Source organism: Zalophus californianus, chromosome 11 (genome assembly GCF_009762305.2).
Source record: "Zalophus californianus isolate mZalCal1 chromosome 11, mZalCal1.pri.v2, whole genome shotgun sequence".
NCBI classification, from domain to species: domain Eukaryota; kingdom Metazoa; phylum Chordata; class Mammalia; order Carnivora; family Otariidae; genus Zalophus; species Zalophus californianus.
In genome coordinates, this window is record NC_045605.1 from 58996183 (window position 1) to 59016182 (window position 20000).

Genomic DNA, 20000 nt, shown 5'->3' on the forward strand with positions numbered 1-20000 from the left:
CCTGCCACATCAATTCAACCTCTTCAGGGGAAGGGACTGGACGGGAGGGGAGGAAGACTATTCATTGGGAACTTGACAGACATTTCCAAAGCCTTACAACTCTTTGAGCTTGGAAATTGTGACCTCTCCTTTCAGGTGAGCAAACCAAACTGAAGTTCAGAGAGGTTAAATAACTTGCCCAGGGCACATGGCAGAGCTGGGATCTGAACCTCCGCCTTCCTGGCTCTAAGTCCTGGAGTACCTCAGGACCCCCGGGAGTCCTGGGTCTTGCACCTCGTTTCTGCAGCTGTGGAGTCTGGTGTGGCAGTGGGGTGGGAGGAGACCTTCCCTCCTCCCTGACTTGCTTGAGTATATTCCCAGGAGATTTCTGAAGATGAGGCCTCCACCATGGTTTCCAGAGTGGGAGGGTAGAGAAGAGGCTGAGGGGTAGGTGAGGCCTCAGTGCACCTGCTTCTCCTGTGCCCAGGAGGTGCCCTCCTTTGAACTCTTCTGACTCAGCTTCTTCCTGCCGGGCTCCTTGGGGGGCATGAAGGGGAACCATGAGAGGCCAAGTCTGAACATGGGCCAGGGCCTGGGCTTTCCGGGCCTGAAAAATACCTTCCCAGCTGACAGGCACGGAGCAGTGAGGTCCCAGGTACAGGTCAGGCTGAGGAAACAGTTCAGCCAGAGCTTTCAGAGGTCTGAAAGTCTACCTCCTGGGGCCACAGTGGGGAGCAAAAGCTCCCTCCCACTTCCTTTCCCAACACTTCCCAAGCCATGAGAAAACTGCTTTCTGTCAGCCTGGACAGGCCTTGTGCACAGGCTGGGTCATTCCTGTCCATTCCACCACCACTGTGCCCCCCCTGCCCATTCACAGGGGCTAGGTTTTCACTACGTCTCGTGGGCTTTGCAGCCTCGGTCCTGGCATGTGGGGCAGGGGATATTGCCCCCACAGGTCAGAGACGCGAGGTTGTTGGTGAGTACACCCCCTTCTCCTGGGGTCCTTTAAAAACCCAGCTGGAATCCTCTCCTACAGAAATGCTCACCAATCCCAGACTGAGTCAAGGGCCCTCTTTGGGCACCAAAGACTCTGTGTTTCCATCACACTACAAGTCTCCCCCCAACACACACACACACACACACACACACACACACACACACACACACACACACAGACCTTGACTGGGTGCTTCTCCAAGGCAAGGAACAGTCTGAGTCATATCTAATGAAGTTGGCCAATGGTGGGTGTTTGTGAATGAATAAGTTAGTGGGGGAGCCAGCATTTGAACCCCCATTTCCTGCCTCAAAGTATGGAGCTTTTTCTTTTATGTCCAACAGGCTCTCTACTGAGACAACCCCCTACTTGTCTCATTGATAAAATGACCCCATTCCATCGGGTTAAGATTTCCTCCTGAGGAGTCGTCTCTGGCAACAGGGTCCAGTGGGCCTTCTCCCATGCCTATAGCCTGTGGACAGGGAAAGCCACGTACGTGGGCAGGCTGTGGCCTGGGTGCCCACAACTCCTAGGAGAAGTTCATGCTTCTGGGCACCTGACTGGCTCATTCAGTAGAGCAAGTGACTCTTGATCTCAGGGTTGTGAGTTCGAGCCCCACGTTGGGTGTAGAGATTACTTTAAAATAAAACAAACAAACAAAAAATGCATGCTTCAGCATCAGGTCCCACAGTGTCCCAACTAAGCAGAGCCACCAAAAAGTGGACTCTGTGACAAGGCTCAGAGTCCAAAGGCCGTTAGCAAAAGCCCCCAGAGTCCCCTCCCCCCCGTGCCGTGTACCCAGCTCCACACTGGAGATGCACCCCAGGACATGATACAAACTCAGTAAGGGAGCCCAGAGGAGCAGGTTCTGCCTGGAGGACTGGCCCTTCCATACTTGAGGAGGGCTCAGGAGTGTCCCTGATCCCGAGGGCCTCTGTAATGGGGTAGCACAGGGTCTGGGTCCCATCCATCTGCCCCTCATCCCCAGCTCCCATTCTAGTCCGTGCACAGTGCGAATCCTTCATCCTCATACCTCTCTGGGCTCCTCTATCTGCTTCTCTCTCTCTCTCTCTCTCTCTCTCCCCCCCCCCATCTCTACTTTTTTTTCTTTTCTTTTCTGTCTTTGTTCCTCTGTATGTGTTTTCCCTATGCCTCTCTGATCTCTTTATATTTCCATCTTGATCTCTCTGAGGCTCTGATCCCTCTCTTCTCTCCTTCATGTATTTCTCTCCTTCCTGTCTGTTTCTCTCTGTCTCTGTTCCTCTGTGTGTGAGTCTTTCTTTTCCTCTCCTAGCCAGAGTCTCTCTCTACCCCTCCCTCCCTGTCTCCCTCTCTGTCTGGGCCTCTCTGTTCCTCCTCCCTCCTCCCTCCCCCTTCTGCATTATCAGACCTGCTCCAGCCTCCTCCCAGAGCCAGCCTAGCGGCAGAGGCAGTGGAAGCAGGAGAGGTGGGAGCGACCGGGGCAGCAGCAGCGCTGGCCCGGGGTTTTGAGTACAGGCTGAGTTGGGGATAGGCCAGCGCTCTCGGTCCCCGTGCCTGCTGGGCCAGGCACCCTGCCTGGAGCCCCGGGCAGGGTGGACAGGGCAAGGTGCCACCTTAGTCTGGCTGGGGAGGCAGACGATGAGGAGCGATGGGGCAGGCATGCGGCCACTCCATCCTCTGCAGGAGCCAGCAGTACCCGGCAGCACGACCGGCTGAACCGTGAGTACCATCGAGGGGCTGGGGTTTGGGCGAGCGGCTGCAAGACTTACCATGGACAAGGGTTCTGGGAGTGCCTGTGAGGAGCTGGGGCTGGCGTGGAGCTGAGCCACGTGGGAGGGTCGATGCTGCTCCTGGGTGCCCCGTTGCTGCACTGTAGCCTGGGGGGCCTCTGCACAGGGCTGGGGTTGTCTGGCATCAACCTAGGGGGTGATGGGGCTGGGGTCCCGCAGAAGGGGCTGGGGGAGGGGTTGGTAATGAACCTGAATTATCTTTCCAGGGGCTGGGGGTGGGGGAGGTCTGCAGGGAGTTTCAAGGAGCTCCTGGGGGGCTGAGATAAACTGATTAAGAACCCTGGAGAAGGATGAGATGTCTGAGACCACGTGTGTGTGTGTGTGTGTGTGTGTGTGTGTGTGTGTGTGTGTGTGTGTGTGTGTAAGAGAAAGAATAAAGGAGGGAGAGAACAAACATGAATTTGAATGAGTAAGAGTGGCGCTGGAACAGAAGAGGGTCTGGGGCAACCGCCTTTCATGGGATTGGGATTCATAGCCACCAGTTTGGGCAACTTTACCCTCAAAACACCTGTCCCAGAGAGAGCCATGGGGCTGGTTGAATGAGGCCCCCGTGCACCAGCCTCATGTGTGTCCACATGCGGGGTGGGGGGAGTACTTGTAAAGGTGAGTGGGGGATTCTGTGGAGGTGGCCCTCCACCGTCTGAGGGGTGCCGAGGTGGGTGACAAGTGACACGCGTGTCTCCAAGTCCGTGGAGGTGCAGGTCTGAGCCTGCACATGAAGGTACGTGTGTGTGTGTGTGTACACACCTGTGCGAGGTGCAAGGGGACACACGGGGTATGGAAGGGCCTGTGGAGTCGTTGGTGGTTGGGTGGGCAGTAGCCTGTCAGGATGTGTGAGCAACGCTGTGTGACCGTGAGAGTTCATCCGCACATGTGTCAGTGCAGGGTGCTCTGTGGTTGGTGTGGGTGTGTGTGTTTTAGTTTGAGTTTGTATGTTGGCATGCATGTTAATGTATGTGCTGCATCTACAAAATAGAGTGACTCAATACTGAGTACGGTGTTTGATTCCATGCACATTCATGTTTGTGTGCTCATTTGCTAGTGTGTGAATATTAGTGTTGCTAATATTCACTGTGTGCATATAGACGTGGATGTCTGTTAGCCTAAGTGTTCGGGTGTGGGTGTGTGATCACGATGCTGGTGTGCGTGAGTGTATATTGGTGCCTGTGTGGCTGGTGTACGTGTGTGTGTGTGTCTGTGTGTGTCTGTGTGTGTGTTCATCCAACTGTGTGTGGGTTGCTGTTTCCTTCCCCTGGTGGTTGAAGACACAGCTGGGACACCGTGGCCCACTGAGGCAGGGCGGGGGTGGCTGACTGTGCGACCACCCCTGTGAGCCCAGGACAGTTCATTCTCCACCCTGTGGGGAGAAGCAGAAAAGAAATAGGCCATAATGACTCTGCCCTCTGGGGCCTCCTCAGCTTCCTAGACATAAAATAGCTTGCGAATAATTAAGCATAAAGATCAGGATCAAGCTAACAGGTGGGGGTGGAGTGCGAGTACCATAAGCAAAGGCCCTGGGTGGGGATGGGGCCCATGCCTGGAGCCGGGAGGAGGCTGAAGGGAGAGGCAGCGGCCTCAGCCTGCAGCACTTGGAACTCCAGACCTCTTGGGCTTTCTCCTGAGGGCCCTGGGGAGTCTGAGAAGGTTCCGTGTGGTGGAGGGACAGAATCAGGTTTGGGTTTTAGAAAGCTGCCTCCGTGGCACTGTCACAGTTGAACTGGAAGAGAGAGATGGGGCAGGGAGGCCAGGGTGGAGGCCAGACGGCGTGGGCATCTAGGAGGTCTGGGGCCAGGGGGACCAAGGGGCAGATGACCAGGGCCTTTCCGCAGGGAGAAGTTGGAGGGCCTGGGAAAGAGGATTGGGCTGGGGAATGTCAAGGTGGCTTGGGCTTGGACTCAGGTGGGAGGTGCAGTGGCAGGACCTCAGGGGCTCAGGGCGTTAGAGGGGAAAAGCCCTTGGAAAGTTAGGCCAACAAGGTCGCAGGAGAGATTCCCCACAGGGTTTCTAGCCTGGGTGCCGAGGGTTGGAAATCACGGAGTTGCCTCTTCCCAGACAGGGAAAGTGAGGCTGTGGCTTCGTCCACCTCCTCTGGCTGCAAGGCTAGGGCTGAAGCTCCTCAGCAGATGCAAGCCTCGGTCTCCTCCCTCAGGCCCTGCAGGGGACCTGTGGGTTGCCTGAGCTGGGTTGGCTTGGTGAGGGTTAATCGCCTTTATGCTCCCTGCACCCCCCAGTTGCCCCTGCCCACCAAGCAGCTCCTGCCACTCTTGCTGCTTCCCACACTAGCCTCCTGTCCCCAGGGACTACTGATGGCTTGGCTGGGATCTAGCCAAATAGGGGAGGCAGAGCTCCCAGGCATACCCGCCTTCGGTCTTAATGGCCTGGGAGTCTCACCCTGAGCCAGGCTGCTGTCAAATCAGGCCTATACTCCCCAGGCTCCTGCTGCCCGGGCCTATACAACCTACCCACTCGGCATGCTCCCGTTCTGGCATTTTTGTGTTTCTCCATTCATTTATTCACTCAACAGCAATTGTCCAATGCCTGCTTGGTGCCCACTGGGCTGGGCACTGGGGATGCAGAATGGACACAGACCCAGACCCTGCTCTCAGGGACTCCTGGTCTGATGAAGGAGGCAGGAGTGGAAACCTCCAGCCTTGCGGTGTGAACAGTGCTGTGCAGAGGGAACCAGGAACTGTGGGGCCAACCCCAAGCCAGGGCTTCCGAGGAAGAGACACTTGAGCTGCACTTTGAAGGAGGGAGGGGAATGGCCCATGTGGGGAAGAGCGGAGGGAGCAGCATGTAAAGGGGGGCAGATGTGAGAGGGTGCTATGTGACCCAGGGACAGAAAGAGTTTGGGTTGATGGGAGCAAGAAGGGAGTGGAGAAGAGGAAGAGAGGACAGGAGGGGCCGGATTCTGTAGAGTCCCAAATGCCAGGTGAAGGGGTTTGGACTTCTCTTCATAGGACTAGGTTGCTGAGGAAATAGGAAAACTCCCCCAGGAAGCCCTCCTTGGTTACCCCTCCCTCTGACCCCATGACCCACCCTGCAGTCTCCCCGATAGTATGGCATCAAGATTGTGGCCCAGACTCAGCCTTTCCCCCATGATACCCCCTGGGTGTGTGGTCCTTACCCAGCCAGCCAAGGAGCTCCTCTGAGGCAGGAGACTTCTCCTCGTGCTTCCCAGCACAGAGCTGAGCACCTAGGCTCAGTGCAGCCTCCCAGTGGAGGAGGACATGTAGAGCATCTGGGCCACCTTCTAGCAGTTGCTTTACTCCTCTCTGCAGCTTGCCCACAGATCTATTCAGCCCTGCTTACATACCCCCGGGACAGGCGGCTCATCCTTTCCCTCCTGAGCAGCCCTTCCCTTGGAGTGATTATGTCTGTCCTGGGATCCTCTACAGGGCCTGGCTGCTTGGCCTTGTGTCCCTTCTCCATCCTGGGCCACTATCCTTCTTCCCAAGTAGGGCCAGGCTGGGGCATAATGGTTCAGGAGTGCATAGTATGAACACATCCTGGGCAGAGAGTAGGGAGAGATAAGAGCGGCCTTTATCCCACTATAGACGGTAAAGCTGAGATGGGGCAGTCCCTGACCCCTCTCCAAAAATAATGATAAAGAAGCAGGCATGGCTAAAAAAGGGAGTGAGAATAGACAACAGGAAGAACTTCCTACCAGCACAGAGGGTTGTGGAATCTCCTGGCTTTGTGAGAGTGGGCTGTGGGCATGAGGGGAAGTCTTCTGGGACAGGAGGGGGAGTAGAAGACCGAGGCCCTCTCCAGCCCTGTCCCTCCTGACAGTGAGTGAAGTCATCCAGGGAGAGGGGGACAGCAGGGGCTGAGAGAAACAGGGAAAGGAGATCAGGATTTATTCATTCATTTAGCGGTTATTTCCTGGGATGCTGCCCAACCAAACAGGCCAGGTCTTCAGGGAGCTGGGCAGAGCAACGGCCACATGGAGGAAGGCCCATGGTCCCGCCTACCTCTGCCAGTGTGCTGGGAAGGTCTTTCAGAGGAGGGGCGGTTGGGGCCAGCCTTAGAAGGAAGAGTCACTTCTTCAGGCAGAATTGACAGCTCCAGGAGGAGCAAATGCCATGTGCAAAGGTCTTGAGGGGAGAGCAAGCATGGTTTTGCTTATGTGAGCACTGGAAGAGTTCAGAGTGGCCTAAGCATGAAGTGCAAGGGTATGGGAAGGCCTGGGCAGAGACGGAGAAGGAGAAAAGTGAGGGAGATGAGGTTAGACTATAGGAAGCACTTTCTATAGCCAAGGAACCCCCAGCAGCTTTGACATGTAAGCATTGGTGTGAATTTGCAACTTCTTGGTCTCTCCCAGTGACCTGCTGAGGGACTCCTCCTTGCTTGGGAATGAAATGTTCAGTGAACAGAGACCCTGAAAATGGGGGAGAGGCAGCAGTTGAATGTGAGCCCCTTCCAAAAAATGGCATGCAAATGAATGCAAAGTAATATGCAAATAAGCTAGCTTAGGCTTGGCAGCTTTGTCTGGGAGGATGAGACATCACCCCCTTCTCTGCTTGCCTCCCACCCCCTCTGCCCCGCCCCGGGACAGCCAGAACAGCCTTGTCTGCTGCTCTGAGTGCCCCAGCTTGTCTGAGCCACAAGATTGTGGCCTCTAGGTTAGGGGCCACAGGCTCCCTGTCAGCAACCCCATCCTCTCGGGAAGTCGATATATTTAGTAACGGATGTTTTCAACACATTTATCTCCCATTGTTCAGCTGCCTGCTCCCTGGGAAAGGCCAGGTCCCCAGTGACGTGACCCACTTCTCGAATTCCCTGAAGTCACCCTTCTCACTGCCCTCCCTGAAAAACAGGAGGCAGCTGGGGCTTGGTGCAGCAGAATGGATTTAAGTCAGACATCTGGGAGGACGTCCCAACAGTGTAGTTGCTGAAATATGTGGGCCTTGAGGTTTCTGGGTTCTCACTCTTTAGATGGCTAGCTGGGTCCAAAGCCAAAGGAGGCTTTGAGAATAGAATAGAAAAGGTGGTGGACAAGTGGAGGTTCAAATATCAGCACTATTACTCTGTAGCTGTGTGGTCCTGGGTAAGCTACCTAACTTCTCTGAACCCTGTGTGAAGAGTGGACTGGGAATATTAATACTTTCATGGCAGGATGACTGTGAAGAATCTGGAAGGGAGAGCTTAGTGGCAGGCATGCAGCAGGTGCTCATAAAGGTTAGCTGTTGCCATTATAAACCACCCACACTCACCTACACTTTTAGAAAGATTCAGTGGGGGCCTGTAGGGGGAGAGACCAGAGCTAAGAGCCCAGAAGCTGTCATCGTGTGGGAGACACAAGGAGGTCTGAAATGGAGCCATGGTGGTGGGAATGGTGAGAAGTGTGGATGCTCTGTGGGAGGGCTGAGGGCCTTCAGACACATGTGACCACCTCCCTAGGCTGCACTGGCTGGTCAGGGACTAACCCCCAGAGGATACAATGGAGGAAAGGGCTCAATGAGAAAGGGGTTAAGCCAGCGGCCACACCCACAGCAGTCTGTGAGTCATTCTGGGAGTTGTAGTCTGGCATGAATTTGCAGTAAATATACTTAGTCCAGCCTCCTTGCATCCAAATGTGCACCCTGCTGCTGGGGCAGGCTGGGGACAGGCCCTGGAGGGGGCTGGGGGATGCAGGGCCCAAAAGTGGAGCAGCATCAATCCCTCCCTCAGGACCCCTCAGCCTGCTGTGTGTTGGGCAGTGCAGGTGAGGGATAAAGAGATTAGGCCGTAATTAGGACTCTTCACACATTCACCCAGAAGTTTACAGCTTTCAGAGCACTGTTTTCACATCTATGATCTCATTTAATCCTCACCACAAACCCAAGAGACTGCTGTTTTCTGGATGAAGAAACAGAAGATCCGAGAGGGAAAATAAGTTGCCCAGAGCTATTCAGCCAGTGACTGATGGAGCCAGGCTTGGAGCACAGATCTACCTGCCCCAAAGTTCCTGTTCTTTCTGTGGATTATTGTTCCAGATGGCAAAGGCCAGGCATTGAGGGACAGGCAAGATATAGACAATTAGACGTCTCAGCAGAGGAACAGAGGAACAAAGCCCTGACTCAAGGGACAGAAAGCAAAGGCTGAGCGCCGAGGGATATGAGGCTAAGAAGTAGACTAGGCAGACCTCCAGACAACCAATTCCAGGCTGAGAATTTGGACTTCTTGCCATGGCCCACCGGGCTCTTCCCAAGAGTTTGGAGCAGGGGCAGGGCCTGATTAGAGCTGGACTTTGGAAAGATTGACCTTGCAGTCTGGGGTGAATGGTTAGGATTGGAGAAACAATCTGAGGCTTCTGAGATTCATCCATGGTGCTCTCAGCACTTTGCTCCTCTTCATCCTCCACACTTCTTCCCAGCTTCTTCCTCCTCTTCCTCTTTTTCCTCCCCCCTCTACCCCGCTCCCCTCCACCCCAGCCTGGGGAGTGAGGACTGTGTACCATAGAGCTGTGCTGTAATGCCACCTGTCTCCAGCAGGGGTTGCTGTCGTGCACAGTCAATTGCAGCCTGGATGGTCCTCATGTTTGAAGGGCCAGAAGGAGGAAGAGGCTGGACTGGGAGCAGAGATGACTGTGGGGGGCGGGGGGAGCCCACTGTTCTCCACTCCCACTGGGCCCAGGGTGAGAGGGCACTGCTGACATGGCATAGGGAGGAAGGAGGGCTGAGGAGAGACCAGATCCCACATGGCAACTGCAGATATATAGAAAGCGTTAAGCCAGAGGACAAGGTATTTTACCTCCTCACAGTTCTGGGACAAGTTTAGATTTGGAAATGGATCTAGAATGACAATTGCAGCTGGAGTCTGGGTTTCTACTGGATTGTGATTTGCCTGATCCTGAGATGAGGGCTAAGATTGGTTGGTTTATTTGTGTTTCTGTGTGTGTGAACCTGAATGTGAGCTTCCAGTTGTGCATGTGTGTTTATGGGTCTGAGAGTGTAAGAGTGTGTGGGTCAGTGTTTGTATAAAACTGTGGACATATTCATATGTGTGAATACATGGGTGCCCATTTTTATGCCTGATTATTGGTAAAGTGTGTGCACCTCTGTGTACAGTGTTATGCACATATGTTCTAATAAAACTGTATGTGGGTGTGTATCTCTATGTATGTGGGCGTCCGTGTTTCAGCGTAAAGGCAGGGATGAGTGAATGTGTGTGAAGGCACATGCCCCTGCTCTGCTGACCCAGTAAAGCCACGCCCAAGGTCTGGATACTCAACACTCTCTCTCCCGAGTCCCATCTGCCTGAAGGTAGAGACAATATGTGTGTGGACTTAGGCTGGAGGGGCTGTCACATGTGGGGCTGGGCTTCCCTCAGGAGACTCTGGGACCCCTTCTTCATCAGTGAGGGCCCTAGAGGAACATGGTGTCTTTGTATTCGGGCTCAGATCGGACTAACCAGAATCCAGGGCTATCACTTGGAGATGTTGGACATGGCCATACCTGCACCCCACTAGCAGAGTTTCAGGAGCTCCCAGTTCAGTCCTTTTCTATAGATACAAATCCTGCAGCCCAGAGAGGAGTAATGATTGACTCAGGGTCACATAGCTGGATCCAGGGTGAGATGGCACAGAGAGGGGTGTGTCTGGCCTAGAAGGACCCTCTCTGTCCAGCCTCTGGAGCAGATGGGGAGCTCAAAGTAGAGATCCAGTTCTGTGGCATGAGGTCACCTCCTGCACCTGGGCCTTTGCACTCCTCCGAGGCCTCAGATGCTGCCTTTGAAGTTTATACCAGAGCATCTGCCTGCTGTGAGACTCCTCCTGGGCACTTGTGAAGTCTGTCATTCCTGGAGCACTGCGATTCCATGGAGAGGAGTCCAGCAGTGGAGTGGGACCAGGGGTAGGGGCCTCATCTTTGCATCAGATCGCTTTTTTAGGTTTTTACTGTTCTAATATTCAAGGCTTTTCCTGTAATCCTTCCTTGGGCTCTTAGTACTGAAAAAATGCTGAGGTGGTGGGGGAGTCCTGGAAAACTAGCTTGGTTCAATGAGAGGAGGGGAGGGCAGTCCCATGTGGAACGGGCTGCCCTAAGGGGGAGGGATAAGTTTTGGGTCCATGGCTCAGGGAGGTGTGAATAGGTGGGCTGGGCAGCCTGGTTAGGGAGACTGCACAGGAGACTCCTGTCCTAGCAGAGAAGTTGGTTGCAAACTCTCTGAAGTCCCTTTGAGCTATAGCTGTCATGGAGGGGCCAGAGAAGGACATGCCTCAGCCCACTCGGCATGGGGAAGCTTGAGCCCCACAGTGATTTCCTGGTGGCCTGGGCAGTGGGAAGCTGGAAGCAGGAAGATCCCCTTCCCTGGGAAACTGGAGAGACCATCTTTCTGGAGTTTGGGGATTGCAGGCAGGGGGCTGGATTCAAAGACGCCAGTGGAGCTGGGGTTGCAATGTGGGGGAGACAATGGCTTTGCTGGTAGCACTGTCAGAGTGGGAGCGGACAGGCAGACAGACAGGCAGCTAGCTTCCCTTGGGCTGAGATGTGGGGGGCTCTAAGGTTGGAGGCCCATGGGAGGCTCAGAACTGGCCTCTGGGCTCAGAACTGGGTGGGATGGGGGCAGAGGCTTCCCGGTGCCATGGGCTGGGCAGGGATTGGATAGAAGCGGGCAGCCTGGCACCGCATCCTTCCCATGGCAGAGAATTCAGAGTTATCTTAAAACTCCAAGTAGGGTGCACTCTGGGGGCTAGATGGAGAGAACTAACGATTACAGAGTGCCCTTTATATTTTCCAAATTACCTTGTTTAATCACCTCAACAATCCTTTAAAGAGCTCGCACTGTTTTGTAGAGGGGAAACAGATAACACACTTAATGTGGTTTAATTGAAGGCAGTTTGATGAAGCAACCATTTTGGAGATGGGGCAGGATGAAGGGAAATACAGGGCATGTCGAGGTACTTTGGACTAACATCCATGAGGCCCAAGGGGGCAAGGAGAGTGCTGTAGATCTGAGAGCCAGAGCACGAATAAAGGGCTGCCCCACAGAGGCTGTCAAAGGAGACAAAGAATGGAGGTCTGGAGGGACAGACGGATGGTGGGAACCTGAAGCCCAGAGAGAGTGCCAACTTGCCCAAGGTCACACAGCTGGTTGGTCTCAGAGCTGGAGCCAGAAGCCAGGCCCTGCTTCTGTACATGCATTTTGTCATGTTCTCTGAGGCTTGGTGGGATCCAGGTACCACCAGTGCTTTCTGTGTGCACCCCCAGGCACCTCGTGGTCTGCTATTTGGCTGGAGCTACTTCTACCAAGACTGCCCTACTCCCTACCTGAGTAGTCCTGGGGCTGCTGAAGAATGTCATTCTCAGGATTTGGTGTGCCCTGGGCCCTCACTGAGCCATCTGCTCATGGATCCCCCACCTTCTCAGTGATGCCGTCATATCCCTGCCCCATGCTTGTCACCCTGGCCATGGAGATGGGCTGCACAGCCTTTGTCCTCCCCTGTGTTAGAGGAAGGCAGTGAGCCTTACGGGGTGAGTGCAGGGAAGGAGGAAAGCCCACGCTGGGACCGCTGATCAGGAGACTTCCCTGAGGAGGTGATGCTGGGTCTTAATCCTGAAAAATGAATGGGAGTTTTCCAGGTGAGGGAGGAGAGGAAGGTGATTCTAGGCAAAAAGCCAGCACAAGCAGAAGTGTGAAGAACAGCAGGAAGTCACGGTGGCAGGCCCAGGGCTGCTGGGCTGGGGAAAGGGCCAGTCGTGGAAGCCCGGTTCACCCAGGGAAACCAGGGAGGGCAGAAGCAGGGTCATGGTTAGCTTTGAGTTTTGAAAGCCCCAAGTGAGGGGTGAATTAGAGGGGCCAGAGAGCAGGCTGGTGTGGAGACCCAGGTAAGAGGCAAGACGGCTACGTTGGAGATGGCTGAGGACAAGTGAGCTGTGTAGACGCGTCAGAGGAGGAGTGACAATCTCCAACCCCCAGCCCAGCCATCTGAGCTATGGCCTTAGTTCTTCAGGGTCCACCCACCAGTGCAGGGATGGGTGGCAACTCTAGACTCTCCTCCAGGAGCACCCCTCCCTGCCTGATCCTGCCTGTGGCTTCCACACTCCACCCCTGGCACCCATAAGCCACCCCCTCCACACCGTAGCCCCTAAGAGCAAAGCTCTGTCACTGCCGCCTCATCTCTTAATAAAACTTATGACTTGTCCACTGCCAAGTCTAATAAAAGTCCTCCCTTTTAAGACCTTCATCCTGGAGTTTGATCTCAATCCTTCTTGCTATCCAGAGCCTGGGCCTTGGCCTTCCTGGGAGATGAGTCAGTGAGATGGCTCCCTCCTGGTGCTGGGGGGCAGTTATGGGCTTTGTCCCAGCCAGCTCATCCGTGTGCCTGTGTGCCAGTGGGGACCCACTTTCAGCCTCTGCTGGGCCTCAGGTCACTGACTCATTATCAGTGTTAATTGGCATCTCTGGTACAGCCTTCCACCCCACTAAGTGCTTGACAATCATTAGGTGCTATTGTGCGCAACTGGATTCCAACTGTATCACCCTCCTACCTCAGGCTTCTCCTGGGTCTAGCTGCCTGAGCTAAGGGACCAAGTGTCCCGGCCACAAACATACCTCTCCAGGCATGGAGAGACAAATAGAAATAAACAAGAGAAAAACTCAGCAGCCACAGAAGCCCATTCACAGAGAAGCAGACCATAGTACAAAAACACGGAGAGACCCACAACGAACACGCACATAACACAGACATCAATATACACTGAAAAACAGAGACAGGATAAATCTAAACTGACCTAGTAATGGAATGAACTGCAACACCTGTGCACATCACCCAGGTATACACACATGCAACACAGACATGCATTCAGCACAGAAACACTCACACTTGGCATAAATATGGGCTGCCCATCAGACAAAGCTACCTTTGGTTCCCCACCTGTGCAGCATTCTCACCCCTGGGCTAGTGCATATGCTGTTCCTTTTGCCTGGAACATTCTTTCTGGATGCCCCCTCTCTTCGCAGGGTTAATTCCTTTCCTTCTGTAGGTCTTGATACCCCTTCCATACTCCCCAACCTTGAAGCTCTCCCCTGCTACATGGCATCACTGACTATTTTCCAACCAGTCTTTGACAAGTTTTGGGATGAAAGTTTTGCCTGTGCCTGGTGATGTGGTGGCTGTGGTTGTGAGTGGGCCATTAGGCCTGAGAAACCGAGCAGAGACAAATTTTGGAGGGAGCAGAGTCAGGAATAATAATGAGGAGCCCTCACTGCTCAGGGCCTGAGCAGGCATTTAACTTACAGGCTAGCATAGCCAGATGTCCTTTGCCTCATTTTTTTTCAGACTCTGCCTGATTTCTTTTGTGTTTCTTCTAGGCTTGCTGCCCAACCTACTGCCCTCCTTCCCAAAGCCAGTCCTGCCTCTTGCCACCACTCTGAGCTCACACATGTTCACTTGCCCTCTTCGCTTGGGTGTACCCTGCCTCTACTTCTAAGCCTAGGGAAAACCTCATGATTCAATGCCTAGGGTCAGAGGCAAATCCTCCATACATGGTCTCCTAACCCAGGCCATTTAGTTTGGTAAAGGGATGCTTATGAGCATCAGTCTTGGAGACTGTGTCCTGGTTCAAATCTTGGCAGCAGGACATGTGTGAGTTCTGCCACCTCTGTTCCCTCGTCTGTGAAAGGGGGATTCTAATAGAGCCCACCTCATTAGGGCTGCTGCAAGGATTAAATGAGACAAGTGTGTGATGCACTTGGCATGCAGTTTGGCTCCCACTCCGGGCTGTGTGAGAGCTGAGGGAGAGCTAATGAGATCAAGGATGTGCAAGTGCACCCAGGTGGGGCCTAGTGAGTCCTTGCTAATTGGAACTGAGTGAAACAAACATGTGTGTGAGTACCTACTATGTGTCCTCCATGGCTGGGTCTTTGCACCTCCCCTCCTCAGTTTCTGCATGCCTGCTGATTCTGCACAGCTGCTACCCTATGGGGGGCTCAGAAGGTGAGGGTATAACTTCTTTTTTTAAATTTAATTTTTTACATCCATTTTATTAAAGTATAATTTATATACAATAAAATCACCAATTTAAAGTGTATGACTCAATGAGTTTTAGTAAATGTATACAGTCATATAACTACCATTTCAATCAAGAAGAGAGTATTACTCCCTCAAACTTCCCTGTGCCTTTTGCAGTCAATCCCCTTTGTGGGGGGGTGACTTTTTACAGGGCTGTGAGAGGTGCTGGGTTTTCCTTGAGCTGAAAACCTGGGCGCACAGACTGGAGCTGCTTCAAACATGCTGGGAGATGCCAAGGAAATGCTCACCCTTTCTGGGCCTTTATTCTTGTGCCCTTTATACCTCCTGGCAGAGGTAATGAGGCCAGGGAGGGGAAGGGATGCTCAGGCCACAATTTCCTGAGGGTACACTCTGGGTCTGAGGGCTGGGTCAGATGGAAGTGGTGGCCTCGGAAATCCACAGAGTGGGTGACAGAGAGTAGACAGTTGGTGTTCTCACAAACCTGCCCCTCCTTGGATCAGGTGAGCCCTATGGCCCTGATGGGAATGGCAGGGGCCTACCCAAGATGACTCCACATCTCTCCCTATCTATCTCTCCTTTCCAGGGGCCATAAACCCCTCTGTGGATTAGCAATTCCCTGAAAAGAAGGGGGCACTTTTGTTCCCCAGTTCTGGAACCAAATATTAAAGCAATTATGTAACTAGCAATAAATTACTTAAAGTAGTGACTCACTCAGCTTAATTAGAGCGAGAGCAGGGAGGGATTAAGGTATTTTTAGAGCACACACCTCACTCCCTCGTGGGGGGAAGGGGAGGCCTCTGTGCAAGGTGGGGGTGGAGAAAGGGCTGGGAGCTCATGGAAGCACCCCAGGTGTCTGCAAGGAGATGAAAGCTGATCCTCCATGCCACTGAGGTCTCAACAAAGAGGAGCCAAGTCAGAGCTGTGGCAGGAGGAATTCAGATCAGACTCAAGGAACACTTTCCAGAGATGCTTGTTGGAGAACTGGGACAGGTAAACTAGATTATGAACTCTTGGAGGGCAGGGACTAGGTCTGTGACCCGCCTGCCTACCTTTACTGGTTACTAGCTGCGTGGCCTTGGGTAGGTTCCTTGGTCACCCCAAGCTTCAGTTTCCTTCACTGTCAAATGAGCAAAATAATATCCACCTTCACACACATAGTAAGGATCAAGTGGGTTAATGTGCATAAAGCAAACTCCAGTGCTGATTTCACAGGACAAAAATCTCCAAAAAGGCAGGAAGTAAGTCTGTTTTGTTCAATATTTTATCCCAAGCTCTATTCACAGGGCCACACATAGTAGGTGTTCAATAAATGCTTGTTGAGTGAATGCGTATTTCCCGTTTCTCCTACCCCAAATGGGTTCCTTGTTTCAAGGTTTGTGGATGATGGACCTATGTGAGAGGAGGGCAGGGGTGCCTCGCAGGTGGAGACTGGCTTTTCTCCCCCAGGCTGAGGAAGAGACGACTTAGGACAGAAAAAAGGCAACTTCCAGAGACAGGCCTGGGAGAGTTCAGAACCACGGACAGCTCCAGCCCGTGATAATGGGCGTGGTCTTCTGGTCGCTGGGCGTGGTCTTCTGGTCGCTGGCCACGCAGCTGGGATGGGAGGGCTCGCCCGCCCAATCGACGCCACAGCTCCAGGTGAGAGGAGCCAGCAGTCCACTCAGACTGGAGAGATCAGGACCCTCACCGTCACTGGGACTTCAAGGGAGGGAGGATGAGTGCATCCTCAGGATGGGGCATCCTGAAAAGCTTCCCGGAAGAGAGGAATGGGATTGGCTGGGAAGATTTAGACAGAGAGAATATCCAGGCATCTGTAAAACGAAGTAATAATTTTGACCCTATAGGTTTTCCAGGTGGATTAAATGAGTTACTTTTTAGGAATGCCTGGCATATTTGCCTGCTTGGAAAGGGCACAACATATGGGCTCATTTCTTCCAGCTTCCCTCCACCTCTTCTCAGCCCCTGTGACTTGAAGAAGGACATCCCCCTGCCCTATTGGAGACAGCAGAATCTGGATAACTGCTCAGAGACGCTGGGGTACAGGGCTTCCTATTCCGGCCTTCACTGACACCCAGCTCTGAGACTGGACTGAGCTAGATGCACAGTAGGTGCACAAGACAGACTGAGGGAAGGTCTGTGCTCCTCCTTCCTATCAGGGTTTTGGGAGGCTGAGGGAAGGACACAGCAGGATTGGGGTGATGGAGTTTAACCTCTGGTCCTCCCCCAGGCCCACAGCCCCAAGGCTCCTGCCCCTAGTGGTAGCTCTGATCAGTTCTGACTAGCTCTCTTCACACCTCGCTGGCCTCCCAGGGCTCCAGCAATGAATTAGTGATGACAGCTTTGCACCATCACTATGACGACCAGGCCTGTTCTTAGCCTCCAGTCAGGGTGCAGCGGCAGAGGGCAGAGACCCTTTGGCTCTGGGCCTTTGTACTTGTGTGTTTGAGGGGGACTGGGGCCCAAAGGGGGAAGCAGGGTGGAGGGAGCTGGGGATGGAGCAGGGACCAGGGCATGGGGTCTCCATCTGGAGTAGCCTAGCATTCCTTCAGATTGCCAGATCCAAAGGAACCTTGAGGATAGTTCTTTCTCTTCCTCCCTGCTTTCTTTTTCTTTTCATTCCTCCCTCCCTTCCTCCTCCTTTCTTTCCTTCCATTTTCTTCTCTAAGCCTCATCCCTGTGCAAGGCCCTGAGCTGCCCACCTCTTCCCCCTATTCTGGGAATCAGGCCCAGCCCAGCCCTCACCCTTAAGAGCCCAGAGTGAGATGGGGACACAGACACACCCTGATCTGGGCTTCAGAGAAGGTGTGTGGGAGCCACTGGTGGCTCTGCAAGGGGGGCTGGCTTAGCTCTGCCAGAGGCTGTGCAAACAGCTTTGCAGAAGGAGTGATACTTCTGGTCCTGTTGAGTGAGGAGATCTTCCTGTGGAGAGACAGAGGATCTGAGGTGAATAGGTGAACCATGAGTCCCCAGGTGAAACATAAAGAGGGGTGGGGGGTTGCCAGAAATCCAGAGCAGCCTACTTGTAGTAGGGAGCAGAGGAGGACTGGAGCCTGGGGAAGGACTGGGAGGCAGTGGTTGCAATGAGGAGTTTGCAGTGTGTCCCATAGGGAAAGAGGAGCCCTTGAAGAATTGTTCTTGAGTGTTTGATTTTAGGGATGTGAAAACTGAGGCACAGAGAAAGTGACTTGCTCAAGCTTACTGAGGTCACTAAAGACAGACCAAGGCTATGGGTTCTGCCAGGATTCCATTAGACCCCAGCTAGGACCTCTTGTCTCAGACTTGCTGGCCAGGACTTTTCCAGGTAACCATTATCTTCAAAAGGTGAGGAGGGCCCATGGATGACTTTGCCCTTAGTTTGAATGAAATTTGCAGAGGCAATGGCTGTGCTATGGCCCTCCCTGCCTCTTGCGTGTTAGTGATAGTTGGGGAGGGCATCCAAGGAAGGACCTGGGAAGCCAGGGGCTTGGCTGAAGTCAGCAAGAGATTACGGTCAGAAATTGATTAGGGTCAGAAACTTGGGCCGTCAGGCTCCCAGCCCAGGCACTGTGCCACATCCCTTACTCTGCACCCTCAGGGATCTTTGATTCGGGCACCCCTAGGAGGTAAAGGCGTCTCTGAGTCTCCCCAGGCTCTTCCTGGCCCTGGGGCCTGATATGGGGTCTGCTGTGGCTGGCACTTCTCAGGGCAGAGAGAGACATTTAGCCCCATTGTCCTGATGAAGAAACCAAGGTCTCAAGGCAACAGTGACTCACTCGGGGTTACTGAACAGGTCCGTGCTGGGCTGGGCCTGGCTGCCTGGCCCTTAGCCTGGCTACACTCCCCCCACCTCTCAGCTGTCCCCTTGCCTCTCTTCCCCCCGCTATGCAGCATTGCTGGCCCTGCCAGCTTTGATGGATGGCCCCACAGCTCAGCCTCTTTCCCATTCCTTTCCGGATGCTGGGCCGTTAGCCTTCTCATCACCAGTTCTGCCTGGTGGCCACCAAGCCATTCATCTCCCCCCAACAGCTTCATCCAGCACAGGTGGGGTTCTTTTTGGCGGGGAAGAGTATCAGTGCAGCAACTCCCCCTTCTCTGAGGTTGGGCTGAGAGTGTGGTTGCAGCCCTACTCTAGGGGGTCAAGGGTTAGGGAGCAGCCTACACCCCCTTTCTGGAGTACCAGAAATCCTTCCTCCCAAGGCTGCCTACGAATGCATACACGCACACATGCTCACTGTGACAGTAATAAAATAAAAACGTTCATGTATCAAAAAATACTGTATGCCAAGCACTGTGCCAGAGTTCTGCATGTATACTCTCAGGCTGGATCCTATCAGTAACTTCACTACAGAGGTAAGGAAAGGAAAGAGGTAAGGAAAGGAAAGAGGTAAGGAAACTGGAGCTCAGAGAGATTAAGTGACTTTCACAGGTGCAAATATCCAGGAACTGGAGGAGCTGGGATTTGAACCCAAGTCGTATGGCTTACATCTTATTTGCAGCTCCTTTGCCATACTGACTTACTTATGTGTGTACTCGTGCGCCCACAAACACATGTACATGTGCACACATGTGCATGTATGAACACAAGCCTCCATGCTGGCCCTTGCACCACCCATCTACCTGGACCAGGGTCCTGAAGAGCAGGGAGAGTGCTGGGCTGAGAGAGAGATGAGGAGTCCCTGTTCATTGTCCCCAGGCTGCCCCCAGAATCACCCTGGCAGGGACACTGATCTGCTGGAGGGCTGCATGGAGGAGGCAGCCTCCGGGCATCAGGAAGAGGAGGCTGGGAGACCTTTGATCGATAATGCCTGCAGCGCCGCCTTCAGGAACTGGGGCTCCAGGGAGTATGGCGCTGTGGGTCGATCATCTGGCTGCAGCCCAGGCCCGGCAGACATGCACGTTTGTGCGGAGTGTGGCTGGTGAGCGGGCGGCCTGCTGCCCCTGTGCCCCCAGTTCTGTGTGCTCTCCCTCCTCCCTTTCTCTCCCCTTCCTGCTGTTGTCCCTACACCGCCCCGTTCCTCCCCCTTCTGCCCCCCATAATCGGCCCTGCAGCGGAGAATCAAACTGCCAGTTCCCAGGCACCTGTGTGTACCCACGGCTATGGAGCGCTGCCCCAGAAGCTGCTGCGAGGTGTGGGGAGAGCGAGCAGAAAGGCCAGGGGCCAAGAGCTGCAGGAGGTGGGGCAAGCCCTCAGAGCCCTAGGAGACGATTTAATGAGATAATGAATGGAAAGTGCTTCACACCACCAGGGGCACATAGTAGGCGCTTAATTAGACTGAGCTATGTTCCTGCCTCCGGAGTGTGGAGAGAGCAAGGCTGGTGC

General features: G+C 53.8%; 1 protein-coding gene across 2 annotated transcripts in view; it reads left to right on the plus strand.

Moving 5' to 3' along the window:
* The first annotated feature begins 2377 nt into the window (after positions 1–2377).
* Positions 2378–20000, plus strand: part of PDE2A (phosphodiesterase 2A) — a 91068-nt gene continuing 73445 nt past the window's right edge. The window contains exon 1 of one of the 2 annotated variants that reach the window (XM_027580599.2): positions 2378–2674. Coding sequence is in view for 1 of the 2 variants with exons in the window: in XM_027580598.2 (XP_027436399.1) it covers positions 2604–2674 (71 nt within the window). In the remaining variant the exon portion in view is untranslated. The remainder of the gene's footprint in view (positions 2675–20000) is intronic. The other variant, XM_027580598.2, reaches the window with a different exon arrangement.